The sequence below is a fragment of the Fundulus heteroclitus genome, chromosome 13 (assembly GCF_011125445.2).
Source record: "Fundulus heteroclitus isolate FHET01 chromosome 13, MU-UCD_Fhet_4.1, whole genome shotgun sequence".
Taxonomy (NCBI): domain Eukaryota; kingdom Metazoa; phylum Chordata; class Actinopteri; order Cyprinodontiformes; family Fundulidae; genus Fundulus; species Fundulus heteroclitus.
Genome location: NC_046373.1, coordinates 27,094,229 through 27,106,011, shown reverse-complemented (window position 1 = coordinate 27,106,011; position 11,783 = coordinate 27,094,229). Strand labels below are relative to the sequence as shown.

At 41.1% G+C, this 11,783-nt stretch overlaps 1 protein-coding gene across 12 annotated transcripts in view; it reads right to left on the bottom strand.

The window, feature by feature from the left end:
* Positions 1 to 11,783, bottom strand: part of fam131ba (family with sequence similarity 131 member Ba) — a 62,655-nt gene continuing 50,872 nt past the window's right edge. For 11 of the 12 annotated variants that reach the window (XM_036145529.1, XM_036145531.1, XM_021322267.2 and 8 more), the window contains 7 exons: positions 8,283 to 8,501; positions 7,826 to 7,966; positions 5,093 to 5,248; positions 4,815 to 4,987; positions 2,120 to 2,254; positions 1,195 to 1,329; positions 1 to 990 (listed from right to left, as the gene is read on the bottom strand). In XM_036145529.1, coding sequence (XP_036001422.1) covers positions 760 to 990; positions 1,195 to 1,329; positions 2,120 to 2,254; positions 4,815 to 4,987; positions 5,093 to 5,248; positions 7,826 to 7,966; positions 8,283 to 8,501 — 1,190 coding nt within the window. In that variant the 3' untranslated portion in view covers positions 1 to 759. The remainder of the gene's footprint in view (positions 991 to 1,194; positions 1,330 to 2,119; positions 2,255 to 4,814; positions 4,988 to 5,092; positions 5,249 to 7,825; positions 7,967 to 8,282; positions 8,502 to 11,783) is intronic. The other variant, XM_036145532.1, reaches the window with a different exon arrangement.

The following is an 11,783-nucleotide window of genomic DNA, read 5'->3' as shown; positions in this document are numbered from 1 at the left end:
TTCGTTCATATACATAGTAGTTTATTGATTTTTTTTTTTTATTGTAAAAAAAATGTTATTACTTTTATACTGCTGTATACTGTTAGGGCTAGGTCACTGTTGAAAAGCATGCATTTTTTGGTTGTGGTCAGATGGTGTGTTTGCAAATAACTCCAAGTGCATGCCTCAGGTGGCCTTGAGGTCTGACTTTGCGCCTTTAAGATGTCTCTGTTTGCTTTAAGCAGGGACGCAGTCCAACCAAAATGCATCAATTAGCAAACCAAACAGCTCTCCAAAGGTATCTTTCTGAGACTTCTGTTGCTCCAAGGAACGTGAACCAAACGCAATTGTGTATCCATGAATATTGTATTGCACATATTTTCTTGATTTTCCTTTATCACACAGTTTTGTCTGTTGGTTTGGGGGAATTTTGCATCAATCCCTTTATCCCCAATTAGGCTTCCAGGTCTGGCTTGTTAGTCCAGTTAGTCCAAACATTTTTAATCCATCTTATCTTCAGATTGTGTGTTTCAGCAGTCTAAGACATTACATCCCTGTTCTCTTTTAATGTTACTTGTCCATAGCGTTGTTAAGGTCCACTTTTCTGATGCTAAACTGGGAGGCTGGGGGTTGATGGCATCTAGTTTGTATACATTACATCCAACATTTCCAGCTGTAGTAGCATTTAGTTTAGAAAGGTAAATATTTAGGAGAAGGAAGGGATGGGGTAGTAGCTTGATTAATTACTGAAGTTCTCATCTTTTTTGGGGACCATGTGACTCAGTTTGTTGCAACGACGACAATGGAGCCCTCCTCCGCTTCCTCGTCTCTCTCTTCGAGTGATTGGACAACGCAAGGGGTGACATCGAAAGGTTTTCTCTCTGGAATAGGTTCTGCAGTCTGCGCTGGTATTCCTGGGCTTGAGCCTCTTGTCGTGGGCGCCTCCTCCCTCAGCGGGGATGGTGTTAAAGAGCATGGCTCCGGCTCTAAGGTCAGTGTTACTTCTTCTACCTGGAATGAGAAACCAAGATGAATGACAATGCAATAAAGTTAGTGATGTGTCTTAGGTAATGGAGGCTTTAATTTTCCTAATTGCATTCTGTTAGACACTGCCTTTCGAACCCAATGCACTCACATCTAGTAACAATGTTACTGTAACATTGCAACTGCTTTGATGAAATCTAACTTGTAACCAAAGAGACCATTTCAACACACCCTTGTCAGTTCTTCCTCCTCTTCATGTGGCTCAAGGATCCCTTCAGATTCAGGTTCTGGCTCCTCTCCAACTGTCTCTACAACCCCTCCAACCATGTCAAGCATCTGTGCACTCAGCTGCCCAACAATCTCCACCTGAAAGCAGATTAAATCACTGATTCAACTGCATTTCAGCTCTTTTTTCCCCCCCAAAATGGAAACAATCTATTTTTCTCATGTTTGCAGGTATGTTTATGCTTTAATTTAAAACCCTCTGATCCCAGAGAAAGGCAAGAGTATGCAACAAAGTAAGTGGGGGAAGATGGACAAGCAGGTTCCTGTCACAACCCAGCTTGGATTTCCTGTTCAGGCCATTGGGGATAAACAAGACTTTGGAGGATGCAACAGGTGCAGATGCTGATCCAAATGCCTGGAATCATAACCTTGCAGACTTTCAGACATGCCACCATGGAGGCCAGGCTGATTCACCCAGGACTGTTTCCCAAAATTCATCAAAATCCACTTCAAGCTGCCATGCAGACCTTTGGGAGTTGACCATGCAGACCTTCAGCCTGTCTCCTACCTGGAAGACATCCCTGGCAGTTCACCCCTCACTGCACTACAGTTGTGTGCTAAATAGGCCTGCTGATACAAAAAAGCCAAACCAATAAGACAAAAAAAAAAATTAGTATATGCATACTCTCTTTACCTTTTACACAGTGGAACAAAACATAAACCTCTGTAATAAACACTGTGACAACTGGGTAGCGATCGCTGTGAGGTCTCGGTCTGATCGTGAATCAAGACAGATTTTTTATGCTTATGACCGTCGAGTATATGCTGTCAAAACCCCGTGTCCTTGTTCTCTGTCATAGCTGTTCTGTGAAACCGTCGCCAAGCGTGTCAAGGTAATGTGTTCATTTTGAGTCAACAGGCAAGCGCGTACCTGATGGGCCTCTATCTGAGCAGCCCCCCATAGGTCTGCTAGCCGGGGGTGAGTAGGAGGACCAAGACTGTGGATGGTGCTGTTGGGAGTGACTTGGAGGGAAGGGGAGGCGCTGTGTAGCCTGTGGTCTGAAGACTGAAAAGGAGAAAGGAAAGGCAATGATAGAAGGAGAATGCAACCTAGCATTTGAAGATTTGCTCAGTCAGGAAATAATCTCTTTTTTTTCCCCACTTTCATGTTGCTAAATTTTACCAGGAAAATACTCCCACCAATGATCTCATCATTAAGAGCTCCTCGATAAAACCCTGCATCACTAATGCATTTTGCACCCTTAAAGTGTGAGTCAGGTTCTTCAACAGCCAGTAGCAAAAAAATATGATGACTCATATATGCATTGTTGTAAAAAAAAAAAAAAAAAAAAAAAGATTGAATGTGTGTAATTTAATAAGAATACCATTATATAACATATTCTATTCAATGCAGTTTGCAACCTCATTTCCATTGAGGTCTCGTATCAGCAAACCTTTTCAGAGAACCAGTCCCTGAACTTTAAAAGTTGTTATTTCAAAACCCACAGTTATTTAATGAGGTCTAAGAGTGCACCCTGCAAGAGCAGCCAGCGGCGCCGCAAATCTCTTTGGGTGCCACGGCTCCTGACTACCTTTTTTTTATTTTTTTGGGAGAATGTTTTTCCTTCAATTTGATAATGTACACATCTACAGCTTATGTCAAACAACAAAACACAGAAAGTCATTTAAAAAAACTAATGTGCAAGGAACAACATTAGCAGATGTCCTGATAATGAAACACATACTGTTGTTAGGTCCAAAGCTACTGAGATTTCTTTATATCTTCTAGGAAATAACATATTTGTAATTTCCTTATCACACAAATAAACATTGCAGACAGCAATTATTCCAACACAAAAAAGATACATTTATCTCATCGAGAGATCATACTATTGATTTTGTAGACAGAAAAAATTGCCCCTTCGAAGCAATAACAGGAGCCCCTCAGGGATGCATACTCAGACTTCTGTTCGTTAGTCCGTTGACGAATGACTTCGGAGCCAAAATACGTACATATCCTGCCCATGCAACAGTGGTCAAAATCATTAGGAATGATGATGCAACATATAGAGCAAAGTTAAGCTGTTAAGAGGGCCACAGCTTGCATCTTTATGTCAACAAACAGAAGGATATTTGTGTTCAAGACAGAAGCTGGTTTTCATTAACAAGTATAAAAAAGGTTTTTGAAATGAATGGTTTTAAAACCATGAACATTTTCACATCTTGCCATTGTACAGGTTTAAAGTCACAAAAAAAAATATCAAGAAAAGAAAATTGAAATTACCAATAATTTTCAGCTGTGTGGTGCAGAGTTACTCCAGGCATTTCCTTTGCTTACTAGAAAGGCAAAGTTGAATATTTAAAAAGTAACTGGTTGAGAACTAAAGGAGCACTGCCATTAGGGTAGCAGTTTTGTGATTTTTTTTTGGTCTCTCTTGTTGTGTCTCTGCTCTGTCTTCTCTAACCCCAGTCAGTCGAGGCAGATGACCGTTCATACTGAGCCTGGTTCTGCTGGAGGTTTTTACTTTCACTGTCGCTTCATGCTTGCTCAGTATGAGGGATTGCTGCAAAGCCATCCACAATGCAGACGACTCTCCCTGTGGCTCTACGCTTCTTCAGGAGGAGTTAATGTTGCTTATCAAGACTTGATGCTATCAACTGGGTTTCCTTAAATAGGACACTTTTTTGACCAATCTGTATAATCTGATTGAATTTGACTTTGGAAAGTTCCTTGAGATGACATGTTTCATGAATTGGCGCTATATAAGTAAAATTGAATTGAATTGAATATCATGGTTGTTTAATAAGCTAAGATCCGCCTGTTATTCTTCAGACTTTACAAAAATCACAATGACAAAAAAGGAATAATATTATGTGCAATAAGCAAAGGACTATAAAAAAGCCCAGCCTTTGGTATTATCCTTAAACCAGAATAGGCCGAGATCTTTCTAATCTGATAGAAATGACCGATTGGAAGCCACTGTGAATGCTTGATAGCAGTTGTTTCCGGCATGTGGTCCAACCAGTTATTAGAGATAGTGTGCAGTTAAATCTTCCCATCGGACTGGTTCAGACAGCTTTTTTCCTGTAGTAAATTTGTATCATAAATGTAAAAAATATCTTTTGCATTGACTCAGGGTTTTGTTGTCCGATATAAGGGGGAAAAAAATACCATGTGAAAAATTTAAGCTTGACAAAAAAGGAAAATAGAAAAATCTATAAGGAGAAATGCATATATTTTTCTAATTGAGAGAAACTTTAATTTTACTCTTTCATTTTACTCAGTGACTGTGAGTACACTCCCCTGTATTGTCTCACTAAATGTTGTGAACGTAGCATTCTGATGATTAATTAATGCCGTATTGCCATAGCTGCAGCAGGAATAATAATTGCTTTTCTGTTTGAAAAAAAAGAAAATGACTACATCACTTTTTTATAAATATTTGTTGACGTCAACCTTGTATGAATTAACCCATAACTCTAGCAAACCAGCCAAGGGAACTGCCTTTAAACCCCGCACAATGTCTCTTGCCAAAAATCCCTAAATGGCATCTGTGACCATGGAAACGACCCCTTTGTTTTTGACGAAATCTTAACAAACATATAATATAGTGTATGTTATTTGCCTGTTGTTGTTGGTACTGCAGAAACTGATGCTGCTGGTAATGATGAAGCTGGTGTAGTTGCTGGAGTTGACTTTGTTGCTGCAGTGTAAGCTGAGCCTGGTGCTGCTGAAGGTAACCGCCAACTGAGCCCTCGTACCCATCTCCAGGGGTGCCCCCTGCTCCACTCCCACCTCCTGCAACATCCACAGACACGCCTACTAACCAGTGCTCACACAACCATACGTGCCCCAACAGACAAAATCGGTACAAAAGGTTTCAAGAGGGTGATTAATCCATACCGGCAGCCATGATGTAGGAGCCTGCGGCGGGTGAGACCATGCCCGAAGGCTGGCTGGTGATCGGGTCCCAAGCATCGGAGGAAGACAGGCAGTACAGTCCCTGTGAGACGTAGGTGTGAGGCCAGACGTCCGCAGAGGAGTGATGAAGCACCTGGTCTGTTCAAAGATGCACAGAAACATGGAGATCTGAGGCACTGGGAGAAAAAACGACGACTGTTCAAAAGGAGAAACAAACAACAAAGTTCACAAAGGAAGAGATTGTTTATTGTAATGGTTTCAAATTGTTCACACACATTGACTTTAATAGGACATATGGACATTTCTGATACAGTAGACACTTGGACGTTGTGGAAAACTGTCTCCTCTGTCCTACGACGTTATGATCGTTGCTGTGTTCGTGTGCCGTACACATGTGTGTTGGTGTTATGCTAAATGAGGCCTCGCAGAGCCCCATATGGTGGTGTTAATGAAAGAAAAGCTGCAGAGCTAAGTCCTTGTGCTAACCTACAGGGTCCCTCAGGGCTTAAACAGAGTTCTGCATTGCTAAACACAAGTAAGAAATGAAATTCATTCATTTTACAGAGTTACTTGGTATTAAAGTGAAGGTGGCTCCCTGGTCAAAGTTCTACATTTATAACAGAATGTTCTGGAGCTGTAGAAACATATATAATTGTCATAGTCATAGTCATACTATCAGGAAGTCCACAAAATGCAGTTCAAAGCCTTCAGCTGATCCAAAATGCTGCAGCAAGAGTTCTGATGAAAATCAACAAGAGGGATCATATTTCTCCAATTTTAGCTTCCCTTCATTGGCTTCCTGTTAAATCAAGAATAGAATTTAAAATTCTTCTTCTAACGTATAAAGCCCTTAATAATCAAACTCCATCATATATCAGAGCTCTGATTACCCTGTATGTTCCTAACAGAGCACTTCGCTCTCAGACCGCAGGTCTGCTGGTGGTTCCTAGAGTCTCTAAAAGTAGAATGGGAGGCAGATCCTTCAGCTATCAGGCTCCTCTCCTGTGGAACCAACTCCCAGTTTTGGTCCGTGAGGCAGACACCCTGTCTACTTTTAAGACTAGGCTTAAAACTTTCCTTTTTGACAAAGCTTATAGTTAGAGTGGCTCATGTTACCCTGAGCTACCTCTATAGTTATGCTGCTATAGGCTTAGGCTACTGGAGTATATCAGGATCTAATTTTCTCACTATATTGAGTTCTACTGTTCTTCAATTATGCATTATGTGTTGTCATTTCTGCTTTAACTTTCTGTTCTCTCTCTTTTCTCTTCATAGTAGGTACACCTGGTCTGGCGTTCTGTTAACTGTGACATCATCCAGAGAAGACGGCTCACCCGCTACTACCATCTAATGTAGAACAGATTACTAGATCAATGTGTGCTTCTGTGCTTTTTTGTTTCTCTTGTTGTGTCTCTGTTCTGTCTTCTGTAACCCCAGTCGGTCGAGGCAGATGACCGTTCATACTGAGCCCGGTTCTGCCGGAGGTATTTCCTTCCCGTTAATGGGTGGTTTTTCTTCCCACTGTCGCTTCATGCTTGCTCAGTATGAGGGATTGCAGCAAAGCCATGTACAATGCAGATGACTCTTCCTGTGGCTCTACGCTTCCCCAGGAGTGAATGCTGCTTGTCGGGACTTTGATGCAATCAACTGGTTTCCTTATATAGGACATTTTTGACCAATCTGTATAATCTGACCCAATCTGTATAATATGATTGAACTTGACTTTGTAAAGTGCCTTGAGATGACATGTTTCATGATTTGGCGCTATATAAATAAAATTGAATTGAATTGAATTGAAATTGAATTCATAGAACTTCCCATTTTAACCATCTTTATTATGGTTATGTAATGTTTGCATCTTTAATGTCTAGTAGGGGTTTCTAATCTTTCCTAGGAAATCTGCCTTCCTCTGATTTTTAATGTTTAACTTTAGATGTGCAGCTCATATTTGATGATGCCTTTGAACTTGAGCCCGTTTCAAAAACAAGCAGAAAAAAAAAAAGCTCCACGCTCAAGTGTGTCATTCTGTTTGTCCTTTAGATTCCTAAGTCAGTTCTCTGGCAGCGCACGTTAAACCCCATCTGATGTTTCAGAAATGACAGGCTGTCATCCGGATTTGTCATTTGGAAGTTTCTGACTAAGTGCCCCGCAGGAGTGAAGAGCAAAAATGTGCAGCAGCGTGGCTGACCTCCAAAAGTACTTGACTTTTGGCTGAAACAGTGACTGGCGAGGCTGCATTTCAGTTTGCAACACTCACATTCAGAAACGTGTGGTGACACTAAAGATACATGACTGAATAAGAGATATTTCACGCTATTTCGTGTTGCACAAGCAGTAGCTGCAGGAGCGCAAGATCTCCTATGCTCTGATGGTGTTTGGACTCTAGCGGCCTTATGCATGAAGACATATTCCTATATATACACTTGAATCAGGAAAATAGCATTTTACACAACTAAATCTAGAATTATGAACTGTGCAACCTGATCAATGTGGAAGTGTTAACAGACGAGAGAATGCCAGAGACCTCCTTTGGAACAATTTCGTTTAAATATGCATACAGATGCACACATGCGCCACGCATAATTCTTCAGCTCTTTGAGAAGTTAAACTGACAGAGTCACTCTACCCGGCCAAAAAGGTGTGTGATTCCCTCAGTACCTCCATATCAGCCTTTAGGTTGAAGAAACATAAAACACTGAGAGCTAACCAATTTACCTCGGCTGGTAATACTCTCCTGGTTGACCTCGCTCAAGTGAGCAACGCTGCCCTGGTTGGAGCCAGCTCCCATGCTATCGCCGTCCATCGAGTTCCAGCCAAACAACGTCGCCTCAGAGATCGCAAACTGCTGCATAATGCCTGAGGAGGGGACAGGGAGCCATCAGTACAAGCTGAGAGGCAGTGGGGTTCGTGTTAGAAAGCGCACCGTGTAACAGCATGACGCCTTATCTTACTAATTGGGGATGGAGAGTATAATACGAATCCCAGACCCTGCTTTGCTGGAGTATACAGGTGTTAATTAGTAATTAAAGCAACAGAGGTAACAACAGTCATTAACATGGAGAACCAGGCAGCTTTGAGAGCAGTGGAGAATGTAGAGTGTTTACCCCTAAGGGGGAATCCGGATTTGTTGAAAGCAAGTGAATGTAGACAAAAATCCAGTCATTAGATTCACCTGCTGCAAAGCGAGCCTCCTTCTCGCCGTCGCTGAGGTCGCTGTAAGCGTCGTTTTCCATCCTCCTCTCCTTCTGCCGCTGCAGGTTGGCAAGGCCGGCGCCCCCCGTCGGCCCCGCCGATGGTTTGCCCCAGCTCTGCCACTCGATCATGTGGGCGACCCGACCCTGGGCCATGGCAGTGGGCTTGGTCACCTTGTCCTTCATTGACCGGGTCACACCTACAGCAGGTTTATAGGGTGGCAGGAGTCCCAGGCCAGCAGCACACACACACACACACACACGGAAAGACACAAACACACACACACACACACACACACACACACTGTCAAAACATCTTCTGGCCTCTGCAAATAACTACACCTCCAACTGAGGCACAGGGGGATACAGAATGAGGATGAGAAACGGTAATGTAGTGATTTTTTTTAATATCCTGGAGACTATGAGGGAACATGTCAGTGAAGGCGTGATGAATACACTTTGACGCGTGAACTCATGTGGCAGGGTGTGAGATGATCGGTAAAACCGAACACCTATTTTCCTTTGAACAGAAATACATGTACTCTGCATCAGTCATTTGTATCATAATTGACCTTAATTGTATGCAATCAGAGGTTGAGAAAGCTAAAACCTTTGCAACAGTAGCTGTGGATGCCCTGTTCTTAGGCACAGCCACTGTTACCTTCACATTAGTAATTGCTTCCATGCAGCTTGTCCTGAGCCTGGTCCTGGTGGATGTTTCTGCTCGTTAAAACGGAGCCACTCCTGTCCTCTGTCTCCCCGTGCTTTCTCAAGATGTTATAGATATTAATGTTCCAAAATGCTTTTATTTATTTATTTACTTTTGAAAAATTACCTGAATCTGACCTTTTTTTTTTTTTAAAATAGAATTTAAATTTGATTGAATTGAACTAGTAAAGTAATTCTTGTTGGATTTAAATAGTTTTTATGTAAAGTGTCATTTTTTAAGGTAGATATCGTCGGGTCAAATACATTTAAATTAAACTAAACTTGATTTAATTTAAGCATATTAATTCAAGACTGCTGGTAAAGCTGAGCTTCTTAAGCTTGATGCAATTTTTTACAAATTATTAAATTTAGCTTCGGTTGTCAGGAAACAGTTTACTTGTTGTGATCCAGGTAGACAGCCATATTTGGACGGCAACACTACGGCAACTGTGACCAATGAGAAAGCTGTTTACATCTGGAGACCAACTGTGATTGGTCTAACTTGGTTTTCAGTGTGCTCCTGGACCAGAAGGGTCTCAGAGATGCTAAATGGAGCGGATAAAGTAAAAAGAAAATGCAATCGCAGAAAGGATTTGAAAATATAAGGTGAAAAGGGAATTGTAAAAAGGAATTACCCTTTAGAATATTTGATAGCGGTTTTTAATCTCCATTTAGAAATCGGATACATTTTCAAATTTTACTATTTAATAATGGATTAATAAATACATCTTACAATTCCTCTTTAATTATTCAACTTAAAAGTGTAATTACAAAACGCTTTTCAAATTGGATTTATAATTGTGGAATTTAAATGTTAAAATTGAATTAGGCTGTTTTTCTTTTTCAGTGAATCTTATGGTCCTCCATATATTTTGGCAACATGAATAGGCTTTTCATTTTGTTCTTTTAAAAGGGACATATCATGCTTTTAAATCCTCCTTTTTCATGTTGACGTCAATCAGTTGTGGTCCATATAAAGTTGAACTGCAATGCTTTAATCTGAATTCCTCGTTATTGTTGCTCCACAGCCCCTCTTTCGCCCTGTTCTGAGGTGCATCTGAGAGCAACTTGTTTTGGAGCGCACCCTCCACCCTGTTTGGTCATTTTTGTAACACACCGGGGGACAGTGTAATTAATTGTGCAGGTTTATACACCCAAAATCCAAACATTTTCACGTATCAACTTCTGGCTTCAGGATCCTTGAGCTTGGACTACAACATTGCTGCGAAAAAAACAGCATATAAAAAGACGTATTCTTGAAATTGGTGAGCCAATTGGTGACGTCCAGGACCTTGTTTAGTAGCTCTGTAGCAAATGCTGTGACGTAATTGTCCAAAAAACGTCATAGAGAATAGAGAAAATTGACCGGCTTGAAAAATATGGCCTAAACAGAATATAAAGATATCTACGCAGCACCTGGACGGACTACATTCAACTTTTCTGCATTCCGAGAGACTCCAGGTACACAACAAAATGTATTTAAGGGATAATAAAAGTGGATTTTGCATGACATATCCCCCTTAAAAAGAATCCTGTTAGATAAAGGTTAAGTTTTATTTACACAACAAATTACTCTTCTATACTCTAACTTATATGTATGTAGCGATAGATTCATCATTTCAATAAAAGCCCAGAGAATATTGCCATCAGATTTTTTGGTCCGTATTGTGCAAGAATATTTAGAATGGCTCCCTCGTAAATCTTTATCCAATTAAGATGCAAATACAGGATTTAAACTAGGGACATATTCTTTAAGTCAAATGGGTCCAGAGTGGCTGATTGATAGAAAAAAGTAATTAGAACCAAGCAGGCATGAATAAACAGAGACAGAGCTTTGGAAATGACTCCCCAGGTCCACAGGGCAGGTTGCAGGCTGAGCTATAAATAGACGCCGTCATCCCCCAAGACAAAAAGAGCCAATCTCATTTGAAAATCAAACTCTTGCTGCAGAGCCTAATTGGGAATGGAAATAGGAATGGAGTTAAATGGTGATGAAGGATGAGGGAGGGTGTTGGGGCCTTGGCAATTCAAAGGCTCAAAAATGATTCTATGCACTGTTAAACAATCCCGACACATTTGGTTTAAGTACACCAGACACAACAGGGTTTTTTTTTTTTTTTCTTGTTACAAACACTAGAAGGTGCTACACACTGCCGAACACACGGAGCACGACAGTCAAGAAGCAAAGAGCACAAGAGAGGGCACAGAAGAAGAACCAGCCACTGGTGGACACAACACTGCACACAAGAACAGCTGCTGCACAAGTATTTTACACCAGCGGCGCCACATTACAGTACACGACATTCCCCAACACGCCTGTGGTGATGCTTCAGTAGGCCATTAAAGTAAGCAATGTCACTTACTTTAGTTTCTTTGAAATCAAAGACCTGATTGGATTTCCATCAATGACTCTGACATGTGTCATTGACGTCAGCAGTTGATATCAATGGGAGAGAGGAGAAAAGTAGGAAGTGATATAGGAAGGGGCACCCACAGGGGCGGTCATGTTGGTTCCAAGCTCCTTTTCCTCCTCCTCCTGGTCAAGAGTAAAGTCGTCTGTTGAAGCAAGGTTGGGTTTACAAAATCTGCCATTTGCTGCTAAGGTTAAGAGGTTTATGTGCTTTCTTTGTGTGTCTGTCAGATGATTACTTGGTCTGCCAAGCATGCTAAAACTAAAGGAATATAAAAGACTTTTGGAGCGTGACGTTGGTTTTGGGAGATGAAATGATCAACCTAAATGGACCGATTTCAATTAATATAACTGTTTCGTTGTA